The sequence below is a fragment of the Nothobranchius furzeri genome, chromosome 17 (assembly GCF_043380555.1).
Source record: "Nothobranchius furzeri strain GRZ-AD chromosome 17, NfurGRZ-RIMD1, whole genome shotgun sequence".
Lineage (NCBI taxonomy): Eukaryota > Metazoa > Chordata > Actinopteri > Cyprinodontiformes > Nothobranchiidae > Nothobranchius > Nothobranchius furzeri.
This window is the reverse complement of record NC_091757.1, coordinates 38,952,293-38,975,726: the sequence shown is the minus strand read 5'-3', so window position 1 is coordinate 38,975,726 and position 23,434 is coordinate 38,952,293. Positions and strand designations below refer to the sequence as shown.

General features: G+C 43.2%; 1 protein-coding gene and 1 long non-coding RNA gene across 4 annotated transcripts in view; one reads left to right on the top strand and one right to left on the bottom strand.

The window, feature by feature from the left end:
- Positions 1-23,434, bottom strand: part of LOC139063608 (oocyte zinc finger protein XlCOF6-like) — a 173,689-nt gene that overhangs the window by 27,355 nt on the left and 122,900 nt on the right. Inside the window, exons 2-3 of one of the 3 annotated variants that reach the window (XM_070545981.1) lie at positions 10,242-10,772; positions 9,086-9,171 (exon numbers count right to left, since the gene is read on the bottom strand). In XM_070545981.1, the coding sequence (XP_070402082.1) occupies positions 9,086-9,154 (69 nt within the window). In that variant the 5' untranslated portion in view covers positions 9,155-9,171; positions 10,242-10,772. Of the gene's footprint in view, positions 1-9,085; positions 9,172-9,326; positions 9,563-10,241; positions 10,773-23,434 lie in introns of those variants that run through there. The other 2 variants (XM_070545980.1, XM_070545983.1) reach the window with 2 other exon arrangements.
- On the top strand, positions 21,206-23,281 carry LOC139063627 (uncharacterized). Its single transcript, XR_011516997.1, has 4 exons — positions 21,206-21,330; positions 22,455-22,599; positions 22,729-22,800; positions 22,954-23,281. It is a non-coding gene; the product is annotated as an uncharacterized lncRNA (long non-coding RNA).

The following is a 23,434-nucleotide window of genomic DNA, read 5'->3' as shown; positions in this document are numbered from 1 at the left end:
ATCCTGAATCCCTGCATAATCAGACTGTAGATAAGATAGTGAAAATTCAGGCTGTAAGACAATCAAGTCCTGGATTAGCCAAATGGGCTCACGTTACTGCTGGACATTGGGGTGTGCAGGGAACATTGAAATGGGCGAGGGACAGAGGAATAGATCTCATCATTGATGATATTAAAACTGCCATAGAAGATTGTGAACCTTGTCAACATCAGAAAAAGAGAATCCCTCGACATATACAGGGACAGATACATCGAGGTAAACAAGCGGGACAGTGTTGGCAGATTGATTTCATTGGACCATTGCCAAAAAGTAAAAACTGTAAGTATGCATGCACAGCCGTGGATACGGTGTCAGGGGTACTGGTGGTGCATCCGTGTCATAACGCCAATCAGGAGGCTACATTGAAATGTCTGTCATTAATAGAGACCTATTATGGACTACCTTTGCAGGTTCAGACTGATAATGGTACCCATTTCACTGGAAATAAGATCAAAGAATGGGCAGAGAACAACGCGGTAGAATGGATCTATCATGTAGCATATCACCCGAAAGCTAGTGGACTCATTGAGAGAATGAATGGGTTACTGAAAGAGAAACTAAGGAAACTATCGGTTACTAATTCTTTGGACAAATGGAGAGAAAATCTGACTAGGGCAGTACATCAGTTAAATAACAGACCCGTGGGGGATGGAGTTACTCCACTGATGCTAATGGTTGCCAGGGCAGGAAGGGAAACAACTTCTACTGACCCTCCTATACGAATGTGGAAACTAACTTCTGAGGCAGAACTCCCTGTTAGAGCAACTGCGGGCTCTGTGGGATTAGATCTTAAAATCTTGGAAAGCATCACTTTAGTAACCAATAAAGTGACAGTGGTAAAAACAGGATTGGGAATTCAATGTCCACCAGGAACTTATGCTCATGTGTGTCCAAGAAGTGGTTTAGCTTTGAGGGGTCTAACCATTTTAGCTGGGGTAATAGACTCAGACTATCAAGGGGAAATAGGTGTGGTGTGTCAGCATACAGGTAAAGAACCGTTGGTACTGGAAAAAGGAGACAAGATAGCTCAGTTAGTAATCAAACGGTGTGTAATGTCCAAAGTTGAAGAGATTACTAAACCTACCACTATCACTCAGAGGGGTGAAACTGGGTTTGGATCATCAGACTTTACTGCGGGGGCAAAAGTGTGGGTGGAGCAGCTCAATGGTCCTCCCAGAGCTGGAGAGATTATTGCACAGGGAAAAGATGCTGTGGTAAGTGTATTGTTCCCCGGAGAGGAAAAATGGATTAATATTCCGATAAACAAATGTTACAGGAGAGAAAATTAATGCTTGTCATTCTATCTGCAGTTTTGTATGTATCCCATAGGCGGGTGTCTGAGTGACGGTGGTTGACTGGGTCCCCTTCCCCTACAAAAGGATTGAACCCTTGTCGGGGCGATGGATGGGCTCCGCGGACCTGGTGGTGTCGGATGTTTGGTCATCGTCCTCCATGTCCTCGCTGTCATCGCACTGAGGGCACATTTCTGTTGGGGGCTCACGGAAGGACAAGTGTTGGAAGAAGGGGTCATGGGCCATCTGGAATTGGTTAGCAGTATGTCCAACCGCACTCAAGGCACATTCACATGCAGAGCAAATGACGCTTGCTACTTGGGAAACCTAACATCTACCGGTAAGATGTACCGGTGCAGAGGATGTCTTAAATTCCGAGGAAGGGTGATCAGCCCGGGGGTGTTGGTTCAAGGATCAACAGTAACCTTTAATTCTGCAGCGTGTATCTGTGCATACCATCAGGGGAATGGTACTTGCATACAAAATGGCACAAATTGGAGTATGAAGGTTGATCACGATTTCTGGATCAGGAATGGAACTGTAATCACAGGAGGACACGCCTATTTGTACATATTCTGGGTGCTGCCCGACACAGCTAGAGCTACGCAGACAGCTGTAGCTCCCCTGGTTCACACTTGTCAACAAATGGGACAAATAAGGGTAGCCGAATATGTGCGATGGACTGTGAAATTCCCTCCTATTCCGCCTTGCAACAGGAGGAGGCGAGCATGGTATGACACCGTGCTAGGAGGAACTGGAACTTTGTATGGTCTGGCTAACACAGCAGACAATGAGGTAACACGAACTATGCTGTCCAACACTGGAGAATACACCGCACAAGCTGTCACCAAGACTGCAAGATGGATGCCTTCGACTGTATCTAGTCAGTTAGAAGGAAGTGATGTGTGGAAAAGTGTATTTAAATGGAATCTAAAGCTTTGGAATGAAACTTATGATGCATTGCATAATTTGTCACACATAGGTAATTGGACAGTCTGTTCCTTGCAGACTATTCATGCTGAGACACAGAGAAATAGGTTTCAAATACAGGTAATGAGTAATAACTATCATGCATGGCGAACATTATGGAACATCAGTAGTTCATTATGGCTACAGCTACATGCAGAAATGACGATTTGTAATAAATCTATGTGTACTGGATACTGGGATCAGTATAATATGACATCAGTAATGACTGTGTGTAGATATCAGATACTGCCGGTGATAACCACTAAAGGGTTTTGGTATCTCCATGTTAGTGGAGAGTGGTGGGATGTTAAAACAAATCGAACATATGAAGTAAAACACTGTGATGAGACTGATAAGGGTTTAGCCTGCCCATTGGTAAAAGGACATAGCAATCCATGTTTCACTGATTCAAGGGTCGTACTCTGTGATTGGACGGTCACACCCCCAGAGGAACAGTTTTGGCAGGTGGGTCCTAACACCTTATGCGTGGCTACAATGACCAATTCCCCACAGGTACCTTCAGTTCCCTTTTCAGGTTGTCTCAAGGGTATACATATGTGGGAATGGAATAACGTGACCTATTGGTTGAGTAATTACACTGTATCTAGTCGGCTGACTAAGATACAATGGGAGGTTTTACACTCCCCTTGGACACTCTCACTGGAACGATTCAAATGCGCATTGGATGGTTCCACTGAAGTGGCAAAATTGATTGACTCTCATAGGTCCAACCTTTCCAGGCTCATGGTGTCTACTCTTGTGGCACAAGGGGAAATAAAACATGTTGCTACATTGATTGAACAGGCTTCCGCTCATCATTGGTGGGATATATTTACAGGCATGTCGAGTACCGCTAATAAAGTGCTAATTCCACCTATGATTGCAGCATTAATTATAATCAGCATTCTAACATTGTGTAATCTTATCATTTGTTGGTATGTTATTCGATTAAGAAGAGAAATAAATTGGGTAATAATGCAAAGACTACGATGAAAATTAAAGTGGAACTACAAGGTATGTTATAAATGACGTTGGTTTTGATGAGGAAAAGGTGATGGATCCATGATGTTACATAAATTAGATGAAAAGTTCAAGAGTGGAATGTAATAAAAATGAACTTGTCATCTGTTGTATAATTGCTTTATACAAGTTATTGATCACTACTGTTTGTCAATCACACTTATCATGAGGATGTAATCAAGGAGAGCCGAACATAATGTGATCATGAGGATGTAATCAAGGTAATCCTGGTGGAGGTGTGCAGCTTTGCACGCACATCAGGGAATGTATAAGGAGCAGAGCAGAGCTCAGGGGGTTAGAGCTGCTTGAAGGATTCTACCTGACGAGGTTCATGGATTACATGTGTTCAGTTCTTTACCTATCATGGATTACGTTTTCTAACTGGGGTGTTCAGCTCTCCACCCATAAGCAACGGTAAGAGAAATGTTTTGTTCATGATTGATAACTTGTATGAATGCTGGTTGAATAAAGCCTTGTTGTTCATCTGATATTCAAGTTGTGTTTCATTGTTTCTGGCGTCGACTTGACAACGATCCTGATTAAATAAATATAAAGTGTAAAAAGAGACTTTGAGTCTTTTAAGGTAATTAAAATAAAATAAAACATTTTATTTTAGAACAACAATAAAAATAACCGTCCAGTTTTTAAAAAACTAAATTATCTCGGTGGGTTTACCGTGGCCGCGGTTTCGGCCAGCCACCGTCGCTTCAGCTGAAGTTCCCGCGGCGCGCACACGCACCAAATTCCACTACCTCCGCTCCGCTCCGGTCCGCCCCCGCCTTCCGCAGCCGCTCGCTTCCGAACTCAATTTTAACCCCCAAATTCCACTACCTCCGTTCCGCTGCGCTCCGCTCCGACACGAACACCGGAGCAAAATCGGTCCCGTTCTAGTCAATCAGAGCTATTCCACTACTGCGGCCGTGCTCCGGCAGTGCGGCGCCATGCGCCGCCCTCTGTTCCGGCGTTCGGCAAAAATAGAATCGATCCTATTTTCGCCGGACGCCGGAGCACCTCCGCAGTAATTAGTTTGCAACGGCACCAAAACTTTGAAGCTGAAATAATGGCCGAAGGAGGAGACGGCAGCGCCCAGGACATCCATCAGCCCTCAAAGAAGACTAAATCGGAAGTATGGGCATATTTTGGATTTCTGAAAAATGCTGAGGGACAGTTAATAGAAGACTGCTATCCCGTTTGCAGAACGTGCAGGAAACAAGTGTCTGCAAAAGGCAGCAACACTTTGAATCTAATGGCACATCTGAGTGACCATCACCCACGTCTCTACAGCCAGTGCAAGGTAAGTTAACATTAGCATTTTAGCTCAAATGCATGACGTGAGGACTTTTGGTTGAGGGAGAATGCAACGAGTCACTATATACTGCAGCCGCAGCGTCCTCTGCCAGCATTTAAACCGTGTCGGACACCCTGTTGCTGGATGAAGCATCTTATTTGTTGATGATGAAGAGAAATATACAATTAGTTCCTTGTCATTGATTTGTTTACTTATTCAATGCCATTTATACTTGAACATTTGGATTTGATTACATAGTGTAGTAGTTATTTTAGTAATTTGTTTAAAGTGGCTATTTATTTTAAATACATATTTTTTTAAGGTTTACTTGTACAGTGCTCAAGTCAAGTGTGGACTGGAGTTTTAGATTTTCATTTTGATAATGAAGAAAACAAGTATATGAGAAAACAAGTGGTGTTTCTTTGATTTGTTTACATATTGTTTATGTTTTGAATGTTTGGATTTGTATAAATTAAACATGCACTGACTACTGTAACATGTTCCAGAAAAAGAAGCTATTTGTTCCTTTACTTGTGAAAAGTTGCACTTTTGCTAAGGCTTTGTGTTATCTTAGGTTTAATAAACACTGTTAAACCTTTTCAGAACTATTTCAGTTTGTGTAGAGCAGGACTATCAATGCTTTCTGAACATATGCAACACCGTTTAAAAAATACCGCGATAATACCGAAAACCGTGATAATTTTGGTCACAATAACCGTGAGGTTAAATTTTCATACCGTGACAACCCTATTCACTAGTCAGTTAAGTGATTCTCGAGTATTTAATTATTTGTTCATGACTCGCACATCACTAAGGTGGATTAGGGCTGGGCAATTAATCGAAAATTTATTGTTATCAATATTTCTGACTTATCGAAAATGTTCCCTGTGTCAATAAATTTGACAAAGAAAAGATGTGTATATGTTGGCAACATTCATGTCCCTTTAAAAGGAGTTACCACCTTGAGTCACGTAGAAATGTGACTCAACGTAATAAATGTGACAACTCCATCTAGTGGACAACTTTGGTTTCTGTGCATACCAGTCGTTATAGTCCATTTATCGTTATTGTGGTGAAATAGTCAATATATCGTAATATTGAATGTAGGCCACATCACCCAGCCCTAGTGCGAATGAAAAAAAGCTGGATGAAGATTTCAACTTCAGCTCTAGCATCGGGTTTGCTCCTCTCCACTCTGCCCAGCCTGGCCGGGTTGATTACGCAATAGGGCTGCCATGACTCGCCAAGGCAACGTCAACATAGTAGTTGATTTAATAGTCGACGCATTTTATATTTTACAAACTTTTTTTAGTCTTGCCTGCTGCTGCACATTTGGCAGCTGCTTCCCGCCTCTGCTGCTGAGCAGCATGCGCAGTAGGAGCCATCCAGATCAGCCTTCATCATCGGAGAAAGAAAACATGGTGAGTCGGCAAAGTAGCTCAAAAGTTTGGGAGCATTATTTAACCCTCAGGCTTCACTTTAATTTACGATACACTTGAGTCATTGGAGGACAAAATCTTCTACTTGTAAAAGGATGACCCAGCATGCTTTTTATTTGGCTAAATCCTTCCTTCATTTTGGGTTTAACCTTATGGTATTTATTTAGAATGCAGGTAAGATTTAACTACATTTGTAAACAAAGCAGACTGATCTTGAGAATTTCTCTGCAGAACTGATTTCAACCTGTGTACATGTTAGAGAATTATAAGTTACAGCTAAACACATTTAATAAAGATGTAGGCTAAGCATTGCAAACAAAACAGGTTAAGTTGTAAGCATTAAATTTATAGTGATTAAAAAACATGGGGAAAAATGTACTTTATTTGTGACTAGGGTCGTAAACCTTTAATTAAATCAAACTGTAAGTGCTTGTTATTAGGGCTGAAACAATTCCTTGAGTACCTCGAATAATTTGAGTACAAAAAATCCTTGAGTGAAATTCTCTGCCTCAAGGCTTCGTTTAATTCATGCTTAATAAATTCATAGCTTTGCAATCGCCCGGGGTCATGTTTCACCTGGACCGAAATAAGTGATGCACATACACACTGCACTGAATGCACACACGAGTAGCGAATGTAACTTAACTTTCTCTTAAGCCATGGCGAACAACGTGGACACTGGTAGAGCGCAAAAAAGACAGAAGATGTCAAAGGTGTGGGACCAAGGCAGAAAATGTCGTCCAGTGTAAATACTGTAAAATGGATTTAGCCTACCACAACACCACATCCTCGATGCTGCAACACCTGACATCCACATGTAAATGTCACTTATGCAAGCTGACTCAGAGCCTCTACAAGATAATGCATTTTAGCCTGTATTTCTATATATTCTCTGTACACTGTGCGACTTTTTAATTTGTAGCACTCAGTTTCAGCTCACACTGTGCATCTGGTAGCAATACGTCAGACTTAAAATGTGCTAAAAATAGCATTTTTACACATCTTGACTTTTTATTGTGTTGTTATTGATGTCTGTTGTCCCTCGGGATTGCTGCAGGAGGACACGGGTATTTATGAGAGTGGCAGAGGAAAACAAAAGTAAATTAATGTTTTGTGATCAGTATAGCTTGACATGACCATGGCAAACATGCTTTCTCGGCAATCCTTGTTATTGTGTGAGAAAAAAAAAGTGTAGAAATTAAAACGGACATGTGTTAATAGGGAAATAGCTAGCGAGAAATGTTTGCGCATGTGCCGTGAGCGGTTCAGGTGCCGTTTGGGCCGCAGCCGCTCGCATTGGTTTACTGTGAAATAAAGTTGAAGCGCTGAAGTTTTGAAAACTAATTTTGAATAAAACTTAACTGGCTTGCTCATTTTAAGAGGTCTTTCATATTTTATAACATGCTATTTGATATAATGGTTTACAAACACAAAAGACTAATTTATTAGAGTACTCGATTAATCGATAAGATTTGATGGAGTACTCAATTACTCATTACGTGTTAATTAACTGTAATCTTTTAATGTACAGCGCCTTGTCTGGTTGTAATGCGCTTTATAAATAAAATGGTATGGTATGGTATGGTACAAAAATATTCGATAGCTGCAGCCCTACTTTATCAATTTTTAGCCATTAAGACATGCTTACAACAGCATCCTGCCCCTGGACGCCGACACACTCTTAAGAGACTGATCCAAGACCCCATAATTCGGGTCTGAAATTTAAGCCAACATGGAAGTGGCAAAAATTGCAGTTCCATCCTCATTCGCTGGAGGCTGGTGTCAGAAGGGAGCAAATCCTCATCGACTCCCATGTTAAAAATACCAATTTCACTGCAGAAATAAACATGTTTACAGCCTGGTTCCAAAACATGTTTTAGGTTTAATAGATCTAGTTTACACTCATGACAACTCTGAGGGGGTGAATTTTTTTGTCACTCTTCTGTTTAAGCATATTAAATGCCTAAAATTCTGAATAATTAATGAGCATCAGACCACGGGGAAAGGCTCAGTCTGAGCTTCGGCCTCGCCTGAAAACTGTTCTGCGATTTTAAGTCTCTCAACTTAGACCATTAGTTGTAGCGTTTGTGCATTCTTTTTGGATATTATTTGTGCAATTGTTGGACAAAATGACTTGCTGTGGTATTAATTGCACTAATAGAGCGTCCAATGAGTCTCCACTTCATTTTTTTCGGTAAGTAAAATTATATTTATGTATTTTAGGTCACTGCCTCTTTTGCACTAGCTGAGCTTAGATTTTAACATGTACTGTTTAACCATGAAACTTAAATGTAATAGGGTAAAACCCAATGCATTTAACATACCGCTGCATTTTAGAAAATGGGTTGAAATATAACATGTTGGGAGGAGCTGGATTCCGACTATTGGTACGGTCCCCTCCCGCATCTTTGATCGTGGAGCTCTCGGATGGAAACCACTCCCAGCGGCAGCTCTGATCGCTAGTCTGCTGCGCGGATGCCGGCTTGTGGAGCTCTCGGGAGACCTCTGTGTTCCACCCGGTTTTACCCAGCGGTCAGCCCGGCGTATCTGTGACTCAGAAGCTCTGGTGTTGTGCACAGTTAACTACGGTTGCAGCTAGGACTAGGTTGCAGCTAGGTTGCTACCTCCGTTAGCTTAGCTTCCACCTCCGCGTTAGCTTTGAGTTAGCTTGTAGCCACATCGCTTCAGTTCGATGGGTGTCGTCATTTGATCCCAGCCTTACAGCCCCACCCTCAGCTGCAACTCTCTTCCCTTTTTTTGGAATTGTCTGTGCTTAACAGAATCTGTGACACGGTCAAAATGGCGGTGGTGGCCATCTCCCATTTTGCCTTAAAAACTTATTGGAGCCTATGGAAACGAATTGTCCAGTATACATGTCAATGAGACCGATCTAAACCTGCCCCGTCAGGAGTGGTGTAGCAACTAGAGAAATCAACTTGCAAACTTCTTCTTCTCCTTCCTTTCCGGTTAAATGGCGGATCAACTTGCAAACATTTTAAATGCCTGCTTATAACCTGTATCATATTAGCTTTACTTACCGCTCCTGGAACTGCAGTCTCCTGATCACGTACTCTTCCACGTGACCTTGCTCGTGCCCGACCAGTCATTTTCCAACGGTTTTCAACTGAAAAGTAAAAATAAATAGAATAAAAAACACGCGCTTTATTCAAATTTAAAACAAAAAATGTTAGATAAATTGGCTACCATTTGCTGGCCGTTCAAATGTTATCAAAAGCACGTGTAAGTCCCAAAAAAAGATGTAACTTAATATATACTTACGGTATCCCTTACTCCACTTTAACAGAAAAGTCGTATGTTTTGGATATTTACACGTTCTAATCGATGAAACTTCCCAGCACCAGTTTCAGGCGGCAGAAAAAGACCAAACGACGTAGTTACCGCCGAGCTATTGTTCAATAAAGTCAACTGACAAATTCCTACGCCTTCACAAATTGATCAGCCTTCTTTGATAGTATTTTACTTTATTTGGTAAAAATGTTTCTTTTATAAGTATATACTTTAAACAATAATTGTATGTATATTATTTATTTGACTTCCTGACAAATAAATAAGATTTATCTTTGGTACTACTTTTCATGGCGCAGTGATTTCATTTTACGTAGGGCACATTTTCCTTTTCCCGTTTTTTTCTGTTATATGGTGCAATCTCCACTATGACCACTAGATGGAGGTAAATACTTCAGTTCACAGGACGTGTCCTCGACCAAATACAGCAGTTTTGCTGAGTTTCTTAAAAACCTAGTGAACATGCTTCTCATTGTTAAATGACCTCTGATTCCTGTTAAAATAAAGTGTTATTAATTAATAAATGATGCAGTGGTCTCTTATTTGTCACATGATATACTTTCAAGACTTTCTTTATGCCATTTTGAGCTAAACTCTGAGAAACAAAATGAAAGTCACTGTCATCAGATCTGGAGCAAACATGAAGGGTTCCAACCTATGGAGACTTTGTGAGAATTTAACTTAACAGTTTAATCATGAAATAATTTCACAAAGTCAGAAATGCATTTTATGCCATTCTTTCAAGAGAAGCTTCACAAATAGTTGCAATTTTTTGCCAAACTCTACATTCTGTTATTTAAAAAAGAACTTGCCACCTCAGAGGGCATTTTAGGAGGATGCATGCAAGTCTTTCATGTCTGAGATCTAAGAGTGATTATAAATTCAGACCTGGGGGACGGTTCTGGGAGGATCTGTTTTAGTCACTGTTACCTGCAGGAGGAAGACTGTGGAGAGATGAAGCAAACAGCAGAACATGAATGTCATCAAGCCGGATTGTTGCATAAAAAAGGAGGAAGATAAGGAGCAAAAGCTTGAAGCAAAAATGTACAGTGACATTTTTTGTGCATGCAGAGAGCATTCAGCATTATTCCACACAGAACAATGTGCCACCTCCACAATGGTGCTGCACCTTTAAAGCTCTGATAGAAAAGGGAGAATGTTTTCTTCAAAGTAAAGCTATTTCTAACAGAAGGAGACAACAACAAAGACTATTGGGAAAAAAAGATTAAAAATGAAAGAAAAAGAAGAAAATGGTGTCAGTGAGAGGACTGCAAGCTGAGTGGTGTGAGGCTGAGAAAGGTGCACCCAGCCAGGGACGTTGATGAATGCGCTTCAGGCTTCAAGCTTGCCCCACAGCCTCCAGCAGCACGGATTCCACGCTTACGCTAATCACGCTCTGTGAGATACTACGGCCCAAAGCTGATGAAAGGAAACATGGCACACAGTTAGTATATCAAACTGGCTGCATATTCCCCAAAATACACACTTCTCACCAACACGTCTCTGTGTGGATCCATGGCATTTGTTTTCAACCTAATTTCCTGCTTCATTCATTAAAAACAAAACTAGATCAAAGCGTTCGTTTTACTTAATTCATAGTGACTCCATTAAGCTTGAACCCCTGATTGCAAATCCAGAGCAAGAGGGAATTCCAAAAAATAAAGATCTTCCATCGCGGTATCAGTAAGCAGGTTACGAAAATTAGATTAATCTCTTGTGGAACCTAATCTGCTCGGCATCAGAGAGTTCCCCACAAACACAACACAGCCATTACATCAAACACGCACGCCGTTTCCAATAGAATATAGGCCAGAGCTGGAGCTACAATTATAGGGACATTATTGTTGTGCAGCTTGACTTTGCCAGTGATGGTGGAGAAGGATCACGGCTATCCTGCACCAGAAGGTGGAGATCACTTCCTTTGACAAACACTGCAGAGGAAATGTTGTCCTCTGTGAGGGATAAGCATGCTGCTTTCAGCTACTGGGTTAAAAACAGAAAGGGAAGAAGATAAAAATTTAAATTACATCCTTTGGTTGCTGTGGAAGCGTGCTTAATGAGCCCATTGTGCTGTAAAAAAAAATATATATATTATGTTCAATCTGCCTTCCATTCCTAGTGAAAAACCTAAAACAAAAAAAGATTTTCCCAATATTTTTGTTTTTTTTTTTCATTGGATTTTCATGTTAAAACATTAAATTTGAGTATTTTACTTGCACTAACACGTATTTCATGAATGTGGGGATCTGTACTCTAGAAACACCTGAAAAAAGCCTGAAAATGTGTCAGACGTTCACTTCTGACAGCTAGATATCATCAAATAATCCCACAATGGCATAAAATCAGGAGTTTCCCTTTTCCACCATGTTGGTGTAAAAGTATCAATCCTCCTTTTTAGAAATGCTTCAGCCCTTATCTTTCACTTCCTGACAATCCGAGCACCGAGGACACAGTTCCAGTGGGTTCCCATGCAGCTCTGCAAACATACCAGCTCAGTGACCTAGTGGTAGAGTGTCCGCCCTGAGACTGGGAGATCAGGGTTCGATTCCTGGTCGGGTCATACCAAAGACTTTGAAAAAATGGGACCCAATGCCTCCCTGCTTGACACTCAGCATTAAGGGGGTTGGATTGGGGGGTTAAACCACCAAATGGTTCCCGAGCGCGGCTGTGTCTGCAGCTCACCGCTCCCCCAGGGGATGGGTCAAATGCGGAGAACAAATTTCGCACACACATCAGTGTGTGTGACGACTAATGGGACTTTAACTTTAACTTTCCTGCTCTGCTGAAAACAAAACCAACTAGCTGATGGCCTTGAGGTGCAGAGCTTGTGTTTACAGGCTGAATAAATGCAAAAAAATATATATAAATATATATAAAAAAGAGCACTGAAAAGCTCACCTAAATGTGGAAGGCAAGAGAAGTTTTGTCCAAGGAATCTTCACAAAATCATACGTTTATAGATGATCGGAAAAAATGTGTCTGCCACACTGTTTATTTTATTTTGAAGGGGTATGAGGTCAAGGTGTGTGTGTGGGGGTGTCTGACCACAGTGGAGTCAGAGCCCCCCCCCCCCCCCCCCCCCCCACACACACACACACACATGAGGATGCCTCACTGTGATCTCTGAAAAGTCAACAAGGGTTGGTCCACAGCTGAGCTGCAGGAGAACAGCGACAGAGATCATGCAGCAGCTGAAGAGACAGACAGTACCCCCTCTAGCCTCATATCTGACCTTCTACTGTGTCATTTACAGATTGTTGTAGTTGTTTTTTGATGCGTTTTTTTCTACTACACATCCACAGTTGAATGGACACAATGCAGATTTGCAATCCAGAGCAGATTATGTCATGCATCGCTGAAACTTTCCGGGGCTTTAAAGTTTAACTCTCAGTCACCATGCCCTTCTTTGTCCAAAGCGTCGCTCTGAGCAAAGGTGCAGTGAAGCATCTGCAGCAAAGAATCTAATAAGCACAATGTGGGAATAAAGCAGAGGGAAGTGAGCATCAAAGGCAGCCAGGCGCAGCATGACTGGCATCAGTCTGAACTCCCAACCCAGGACACTCAGCATGCTCTTCAGCAATCGCCCCCTGTGGACCAGTCCTGGGCAGTAATTAAAACCATCATTCCCACTGCCTCAGTGTCTCATTAGCCACAGGACCTTAGACTTTCATCCCTACTTGTCCAAGAATATCACAATGCCCCACAAGCAAAGATGAGTCGCTCAAACCCAGAAAAACATTTTGGTGTGTTCTCTGAGCCGAGGCGCTGCATCCAGCTACGGATAACACATGTCCAGTCCAGTTATTTACACCAGGAAGCTGCTCACCTGTGCAGCAAACAGAACACCCGTGTAAATGTGGAGTGTTTGCTCTGCAGGGGGAATCCTCTCTTTGCTTTACTTTTGTTGTTGTTGTCAACGTTTGCGGGAGAATCATTAAAAAACGAGGCCGAGCTGATACGTGTGAGGCTCCTATGCTTTCACTATCAAAGGGGAGGGCGAGCGTCGGTTGCAGTGGTCAGATTTAGCTCTTTGGCAGAAGATAAAAAGAAAGTCTTTCCCTGTGTTTAATTCAGTGGGAGCCATGACTAAGTCATGTAATGTAGCGGGCCTGTGAAGCACATCACCTGCTTTGTGTAGCGTACACGGAGACAGAAACGAACATGCCACTGGATCCTGAAAGCGAAGCACTGCAGCACAGGCCTGTTAGGAACATTTATTGTGATAGCTTTATTTTCCTCCCCGCTGAACCCGTTCTTCGGTCTAGCGGCGTTGCCAATGCTACAACCTTAATCCACTGCATGTTATTAACCTACTTGGCATCACCGCCAGGATGATAAAGCGAATTTAAACAACTGTGAGAGACTTATTGAGAAGACGGGACGTCGGTGCCAGCATTGTGTTCCTGTCAGGTGGTCTGTGGCCTTGCTGTCGTTAACCACAGCAGCCACATCTGCAAAGTCAAACCATCCGATAGTTTAATACGTACGATAGAAAACCACTGCCTCATCTTACGTTTAAGAGTTGCTAAATAGTTTGGAAATGCCCCACCCAGACACACAAATGAGTCAGAGGGTGCTTTTACATAGGCCCGACAAATATGTCAGCCACTCCTCCTGCTGCGCCACAAGTTTGTGTATATATGTGTGTGTGTTTCAAACGAAGTCTTCCCATTCTTCGGCCATGAGAAGCCTCTGATCTCTGAGCGACACAAAGATGGGCCCCAGCTGAAGACGAGTCCTCCACCTTTGTCAACATTCAGCCTGAATCAGCTGTTCTTTGAACAACAACAGTGAATTGTTTGGTGTGCCACAAAGCCCACTAAAGAGCGCTGGTGCCTTCTCTGCTGCCATTATGAGTGTGTTCACATTAAAAGCCAACAAGGAGCTGGTTCTCAGCCAAATTCAGCTAACTGACTCACTCGCTCCCGCTCTGTTTCTCTGAGAAGCCTTTGATGTTAGCGGGGGGCTTCTGCCCTTGCAGTGATGGTAGCGAATGATACTTTAAGTGATTCTTTTTTATCCGGCAAGCTTAATGAAAGATTAATGGGTTTGATATTTTTCCCTTGTTTATATTTTATTTAAAATGTAAGCCGCGATCCTTGGCACCTGTGAAAAGCTTCTTGGTAATTACTTTGTGGATTAGTGGAAGTCACGTTATGCTCTTTGAGTATGAAAAACAATGACAAGTGCTGATTGTCTCTGGGTAATAAGTGCTGACCTCGGCTCTGCAGCTCCATGCTTGTGTACCTCATTGTGGATGTTGGATCATGTATTTGTTGCAACATTTCCTTATTTAGCAGATGACAGAATGTGGATTTGACTCCATTTTACTGATGAAATGATGCAGAGGCAGGGATTTTTATAGAGACGGTCGAAATGTTTTCCAGAGGAGATTATTGAAGTGAGTTTGGACATGATTAGACTGCAGAGGAAAAGCAGCAGTATTTGCTTTTTTGACACATAAGTGTAAGGGGGTGAGAATTTAGCAGGGGAAACATATTAGCAGGTTTACTAATAAAAATCCCTGATAGGGATTCCCAAAGTGTGGTACGCGTACCCCTCGGGGTGCACGAGCTGCCGCTAGGGGGTGCGCGAGGTGAAAAGTGTAATGGCTGCGGAGCTCAGAGAAGTCTGTCATATGTCACCATTAGCGTAGCCAGAAACTCATTTGTGGGTGGGCCTAAGAAAAAGTAAGTTGGCACAATAAATGTAATTGAAAACAAGTATATTGTTGCGCGCGTGTCCTCCGCATGTGCCCTAGCCTCATAATAACAATGCGCCGAGCTTCAGCACTCTGGCCTGCGCACGCCGATATGTTCCGCATTTGATCTTTTTTAACGGTGTTGGAGAAATCTGAAGGTGGTGAGTCATTCTGGCAGATTATAATTAACACCCTGTCTCATGCAGGTGTTCTGACATTGTAAACCTCACACACAGAACATTGTGGATGTAACAAAATAATCAAGAAATAATTCCCATTCAGGCTATTAACAGCGAGCTGAAGATCTGAAGTTCAGAGTGCGTCTGTTAAAGGTCAGACGCGTTCCAGTGGAACCACGGCTCACGGGTGCACAAGTGAGCACATCTGGGCTGAGCAGAAGTAATTTTACAACATTGGTTTAAATAGCGCCAATAACGAGACGCGGTGACTTGAGCGGCTCTTGGAGCTGTGCCGCACACACACACACACACACACACACACATCAGGGCAAATTGCCTACCATTCCTGTTCTGGCCAAGTGGGCAGGGACAATCACTCTTTCCACTGTAGAGCTTTATTACCAAAAGGTACGAAGGCCCGTCTCACCTGCTTTTTCTATTTGTTCAGGTTCTATTTGTTTGAAACTGAATTTCTGAAACATTTAATTCTGACAACATTGAAAACAGAAGAAACCCATCAGGGGTATCCTTCTGTTACAGAAGTGTATGTGGGTTTCTTCTGGGCAGAGCTCAGTGTTGTGGATGTGCATGTTGCATTTCTTCTAATAGTTATAAACTCACAATATTTTTTATGTAGGTTTGTTGAAACATAGAATATGGACAAAGTAAAAAGTCAGAAGACAGCTAAATGAAGCCGTCTTAACAGCTGAATGCCTTTCAGTGGCATGTTAGGCTTTTCTTTCTCAAAATCTTCTTCTCTACTGCTGTGAAACTACTTAATTGTACGAATATTTAAAGGTCGGTGGATGACTGTTCCTGCCTTTACCCCTCTGACGTAAATGATTTTGCTTGAACATGATGCAAATGGAGGCTGGGCTTGAGGCTTGCTGTCATCTGCGCTGACAGGAAATGGTGCCCTCACCAATTCCCAAGTATCTGTTGAACACAGACCAAGTGGGTGAAATATTTGCATAGTCAAATGACAACGTTGATTCATCTGTCAGGCTTGTCAAAATTCAACACACTGCTGTGTCAGACCACGTTGAGTCACACAGTGATGGACGAAATGCACATTTGGAGAAGGAACAGCCTGTGACTCGGGTACTTCACCTCTCTCAGCGTAATTTATTTTTCTGACTGTGTATCAGAGGTGGTTTTACCATTAGGCAGGGCCAGATTAACACTTTGTTGTACCCTGGGCAACAATATTCAAGGGCCCCATCATCACGACCCAAGGATCACCATAATATGGTCACATACAGAATATTTTACTGTAATATGCAGTAAATATACTCAATACTTGAATGCCTGACATCACGTAACTCGCTCAGGGTAACCTTTGACCCACCTCGTGTGGACTGACCAATGAGGAGAGGGTCTTAACTTGAGGCCCTCTCTTCATTGGTCAGTCTGCATGAGACTGACTCTCAACTGACGTTTAAAGTCTAAGGCAGCGAAGCGTCTCTGTGCAGTGCAAAAGCCCGGGTGGACAGTTTGTTGAATATAGGGTGATCATATTTCCATTTCCAAACAAGAGGACAGGAAATCTGTGCCTATGACATCACACTATGGCAACGCCACACAAACCACGTTGGGACTCATTTTTTGTAAGAACTAAATTGATATCAGATTCTGCCAATAAAAGGGCTCCAAAACAATTCATATGTAAATGTTTAGCATATTTATTGCTAAATCTCATTTTTCTGCTTTAGTGCTGCAACAAGGTTTTATTAATAATAAATTATTATACCTTTAGTTTTACTACAGCATCGGTAAGCTTCCTGTGCACAGATTATTAAGGATGCTTGTTTCAGCTGTGAGATTAGACGATAGGATCAATGATAAAATAAGTTGTCACACACTCCATGGAAACTTTCAGAGAATCCACAAAGTGGCTTTCAAATGGTTTTGTTACTTTTTGCAAGTTTAGAAAAGCAGCAGATGAGACAGCATGTCTGATAATTTAGTTTTTCATCTGATAACATGTCAGTAATGTCTGAGGAGCTTTTATAAACACTGTATAACTAACACTACTGGACAGGGTATGAATTACACAGAGGCTTCTGGGGAGCCCAGTTATGGGGGGTGGGGGTGGGTGGGGTCATTTTGCCTTGGCCCCCAAAATGTCTTGAAACGGCCCTGGTGTGTGACTGAGTTTTGAAGGTGATCTGAATTGTATCAGATGTATAAATACTACATGTGTATAACTTATTGCTTTATACAGGTAAAAACGTGTAGTGGAGATAGATCTACCTACAGTTTACTTTTCAACACTTTGTTTTGTTTTTTTGTTTTTATTGAACTATTTTCCTGTCCTGTCTGTCTCTCATCTTCCTGCATCTCCTCTAAACTCTCCAGAAAAACTGCTGCCTGGATTCTTACTTTTTCACCACATCAGTTATTTTTGAGCAGATCAAAGGGATCTCCTGACCGCAAAGCGGAGAGCGCGTTTCGATGCTGCGTCAGTGAGGTGAAATCTCCGCAGCACAGGTGATGAGGTCCGCAGGAACAGAGCGCTTCAGGCGCAAATAAGACAGAAAGTAGAGAACATGTGCGGACATGAACGATCGTGTGCTAATTATAGTTTTTTTGGTTGCGCCACTTTGAGAATGGACCGTGCGCTGGAAGCAGCTGCCTGGAGCGCTGCGCAACAACGCGCTGTGCCGCTCTCTGCTCAGAAGAGTCCATAAATGATGTAATATCAGTAGAAACCTTTTTTCCGGCTCCCCTGGATGTGTAGGATATCTAACTCCCCCATAATTCGATCCCTGCTCCTGGATGAAAAGCCGGACATTTTCATCAATACAAGAACCCCCAGTCCGGACGCCCGGACAGAGAGTGAAAAGTGGACATGTCTGGGGAAAACCGGACGTACGGTCACCCTAGTTTAATATAAAGCGGGAGATTACAGATAGGCCTACAGTATTTTGCTCGTGCCCTTGCTGCCCTGGGCCCTTTAGAGATCGTGGGCCCTGGGCAATTGCCCAGTTGCCCGAATGGTTAATCCGGCCTTGCCATTAGGCATAGGTAGGCAGCCGCCTGGGGCCCCCTTGTGTTGGGGGGCCCCCTAGCCCTGACCGCCGACACCCCTCTGTTAATGCCACAATATTCTTATTACCAACCAGTGGCCGCAGACGGGATTGGACATGCGCACTTCTCATTACCATAATTCCTGAACCGTTCAAGATATCATTAAAATTCCAAAAGTGCTGAAAAGACTAAAAATGGGGCTTTGCATGCATATGTCATGAGTTGGTGTAGGAGGATGTTTTAGGACCCAAAATGCAGATACCAGATGAATGAGGCAGAGGTGGAGGATAAAGTAAAAATCCTTTATTAAGGTAGTAATCCAAAGGCAGCGAGCCAAAGTCCAATAAGTCCTGGGGAACAGGAACACCCAAAGCTCTTCTTAAAGCACAAAAACCTGGAGACACAGCTCAACCAAGAGCACGAAGACCTGAAGGCAAAAGCTCAGAACAGAGCACGAGCAACGCTGACAACATACAACAATGAACCGACACCAGACACAGACAAGACAGAGCTTATATACACAGGGAGAAGTGATTAGGGAAAATGGCGGCAGGTGTGTGGAGTGAGAGCTGGAGGGAAGACAGGTGAACCTAATAATCAAAATGGGCAAACAGAAACAGAGGGCAAACTAAACCTAATGGCTGCGGGAAGAATTAACACACACACAGACACACACACACACACACACACACACACATTGAACTGGGGAATGGACACACACACACACACACACACAATGAACTGGGGAATGGACACACACCCACACACAGCTGGGGACAAAGAGGCTGGAGCTGCAACTTGGGGCACAGAGGATAACTAAATGAACACTGGACCTGAGGGGATGATAAAAAGGTCTACAAACAGAAGACACCATATAGAGACGCAGACATATGAGGGCGCTAGAGGACACAAAAGGAGCACCTAGAGAACAAATGGAGGACAAAAGGAGACACATGAGATGAGACGCCGACACAGACCATGACAGCATATACAATACATTACGGTAGCCACCGGGATTCCCTGTCTTGAGCGCAACAAATCACAACACAGATTCAGAGACGTGCTGAGTTTGTCATCCAAAATGCTCCGTTTTATAACTTTTGAATGGCTATCAGATTCAAATAATTCCAATGGTTCATAAAAGTACATAAAAGCAGCTTTCCAACGATCTATAGCATGAAGCAATCGGAGTTATGAAAAATATCGCTGCCTACGAGGGGAAATCCTGCTGTACAGCCTGATTGAAACGGAGCGCATCGCCATGGTGAAAGCGGACAACGGAATGGGGAAGCTAAAAAGCCAGCATGAAATTGTGGAAATGCCTCAAAGAAAATCAACACGATCCATTAGGTGTCCCAGAAGGCTTATATCTGAAGACAGTGACCACGAAAGAAGGACAGATCTCCAGTGAACAGGGTATGAAGGTTTGTTCAGTCTTTATTTTTTATTTTTTTAGTTGAACAACCCTCAACTATTTGCTAATTGTAAGATTCAGCTTCATTCCAGCATTATTTATCTTTTTACAATAAATAATTACATTTGCTAAAACAAAAGTTTTTGGTATAACAGTGCACGGTGTGCCAGAGAAGCTGTCAGAACCCAAGCCCCCAGACCGGCCTCTCCCAGCTAACCGGCCTCCATCTTGGACCACATTTCCCAGCATGCTCCTCGCGGGAACTCCCGGCATTCTCCCAGTCACACCCAAGCCTATATATGGAAGACGCCGCACCGGCTCTTCACTCAGTCATCGTTTCATTGAAACCCCTGATCAGAGTTCTCTACCGAATAATCCAGATATCAAACATCTTTACCAAGCTCAACTCCCGTACCCAGTCGACCATCGTAACAGGATGACTGAGTCCGTAGATCCAGCGGAGTTCGAGCGCATGAAAAGAAAGACGGAGCAATTGGAAAATGAACTCATTCAGCTCCACGCCCTGATCGATCGGCTCCACACCAAACAAAACTCCCAGACCGATCTCATCCTACAATTATCCACAGCCCTCCATGCTCTCCAGCAGCAAGCCCTCGCTCCACCAACAGAGGGGCCGCACTTTAGTCTCCCAGAGAGGTGGAACGGAGAGACGGGGAGCCCAGACGGTCTGTTCGCCACCCTCGACATGCAGTTTGAGTGCCAGCCAGGGCGCTTCCCCACTGCGCGCTCTCGGGTGGCGCATCTCACCTCCCTGCTCTCCGGACGCGCGGCTGAGTGGGCCGCTGCGCTTTATAATTCCAAATCACCGGCTTGCAATGACTATGCTGCTTTTGTGTCCGCCCTCAGAAAGACTTTTGTTCCACCCAGCAGCGAAGTGGGAGCAGAAACACAACTCCTAAAGCTCCGCCAGCGGGAGCGCACGGTGTGCGCTTATGCGTCGGAGTTCCGCACCATCTCCGCCAAGCTGCGGTGGGATGACTCTGCCCTCCGAGCCGTCTTCTTGGAGGGACTGGCGACCTACATCCGTGATGAGATGGCAGAAAAGGAACTGCCCCAGACCCTGGATGAAGTGGTCGATTTGGCGCTGCGCATGGATCAGCGGGTTCTGGCTCGGCCCAAGCCCTTCACTCGCCCATCCAGGGCGCCTGGACCTCTTCATCGTTCCCCCACGCCCAGTGGCGGAGCTTGATATGTGCAACATGTGCGGCCGAACAGGGCGGCAGTCTGGAGGGGGCGGCATTTAATTTCTTTTTTTTTTTTTTTTTTCTTTTTCTTCCATCAACCGATACATCAACAAAACATAGAAATCACATGTTCTTCATAATAATAATAGTGATGAGTGATGATAATAATAATATTTCTGTAATAAAAGCACAACAAAGTCATTGTTTGCGTTTATATTGGGATTTTATTGCGCCCCCTTGTGTCCGCCGCGCCTCTGTGGTGCGCTCTATAGCGCCCTTCATCAGGTGGGGGGCGGAGGGATCTCGGAGAGTGATGATGGAGGGATACAGGTACCGCTTCACACATCACCGCTCACAAACATAATGGAGAAGAAGCGGTCGAAGCCATCTGGTGCCCAATTTCGGAAAAAAAGAAAAGAAGAGGAGGAGAAACGAGGAAAAGATGCAGGTATGCATCTCTTTATTATTTAGTTGGTAGTTTTCCCGCCTGTCCCCCAACTTATTGATTAACTAACCTCTCTAATCTGTACGTTTTGCATGGTGCTATGATGATCCCTTCAAATGTCTTTTGCTAGCTTCTTACGTTGCATGTATTTAGAACTACTTCCAACCGCTAGCTTTTTCTTTGTCAAATGAGCTTTTATGAATAGCTAAGAGTGGGAAAACCGAAAGGCTGATAACCAAACGCTATCAAATTAAAATGAGTCTTTGAGAATTTTGCTGAAATACATTGACGGCGGGCGGCAGGTCTCGCGCCGGCGCCATTCGCCTTTCTTTTTGGACTCGGGAAATGAGCTACGTATTATTTACCCCACGAAAAACGGAGCGGCAGCGGGCCGCTGGAGGTGCCCTGCTAGTAAGATCCCGTTTATACTGTAAACTGCCATAACATAAAAACTATAATAGCTAGAGCGGTCTTTTATAGCTGAAAGTTGAGACTGTCTCGCCTTTCAGCACTGTACAAGTCGATGATGTCATCGTGTTGCGTTAAGTGTGCTGCACACCGCGGCTATGTTAACTCACAGTGACCTTGAAGCAGCGTGGGAGAGTTGAAGAATTTAACCAGTTAAAATGGATTCATGGATATTTAATCAATAGTTGTGGCTCCTCTGGTCATTTAGTTCTTTGTGTGCCGGAGACATTTGCTGAATAAGGAAATAAAAACTTAAAATGACAAAAAAAAATTAGGGAAAAACACTTGTTTTGTATTTTATCAATTATTAATGATTAATTGATTGTTGGTATTTTAACTTTTGGTAAAGGAAAACACACAATTTCGAGGCAGCCCCAGTCTGGAGAAGTGATGGTGACATCAGCCGTTAAAAATAAATAATACTCTGAGGTTTTTATGAATTATTTGTACTTTTACTTGAGTGTTTCTCTAACAGCAGTACTTTTACTTGTAAATGAGTAATATTTTAGCAATGTAACAGTACTTGTACTTGAGTACAGATTTTCAGAATTCTTTCCACCACTGCTGAAAACTGTAAATGCTCATTGTAACATGTTAATTAAAATGCTTAAGCAACAGACGTGACATGAAGAGTGTATTGTTGTTTTATGCAACATCAGGAGCCCTACACAGATATTTTGTGATGACATCAGCTGCCCCCGGGGTCACAGCCATCTACCTCCACTGCTCATTCCAGTAGGCCAGTATTTGAACTCGAGGAGGGACAGTCTGCTGGCACCACATCTCCCCAGGAAGATACTTTAGGTGGGTTTTGCACATGTGTGTGTGTCCAGCAAACATTTAGCTATAGACATTTAAATAGTATTTTCACAGAATATGGGAATTGTTCCATATAGCAATGTGGTGAGTTATGCTTCCATTTTCTGTCAATAGAGAGACCTACCAGTATATGTGAACTTGATGAGGGACAGCCAGCTGCCACATCTCCCCAACAAGATATGTCAGGTAAGTTTTGCACAAGTGTGTGTGTGTGTGTGTTGTTGTTTGTGTCCTGCAAACATTAGAGAAATTTGAATGTCACATATTGTATTTTAATAGAATATGTGAAATGGTCCACATAGCAATGTGTTGAGTTACGCTTCTGTTTTCTGTCAATAGAGAAGCCTGAACGATCAACCAATGAGTCCCATTGAAGGTGATGATGAGCCTCTTTCTTCAGACCCAGCCAAGTGGACATCACCAATAACCGACAGCATACGCACAGAGCTAGTTCGAAGAGGACCTACCAAGGTGCCAACTACTTTTATATTTCCCAGGAATGAAGGCGATGGCAGGTGTTGTCATCATCACTATTTCAGTAGAACTTTGACAAGTGGTGAGAAGGTGGCCAGGAGCTGGATGTTGTATTCAGTTAGCAAACGTTGTTATACATAATACACTCCATGCAATTTGAAACAAAGTTGTAGGTGTAATTTTTTTTCTTGTGTGTGTGTGTGTTTGTGTGTGTGTGTGTGTGTGTGTGTGTGTGGGGGGGGGGGGGGGGGGGGGCGTCACGGGGGATCTCGCACAGGGCGCCATTTAGGCCAGCTCCGCCTCTGCGCCTGCTCCCGGACCCGCTTCTACTGATGAGCCTATGCAA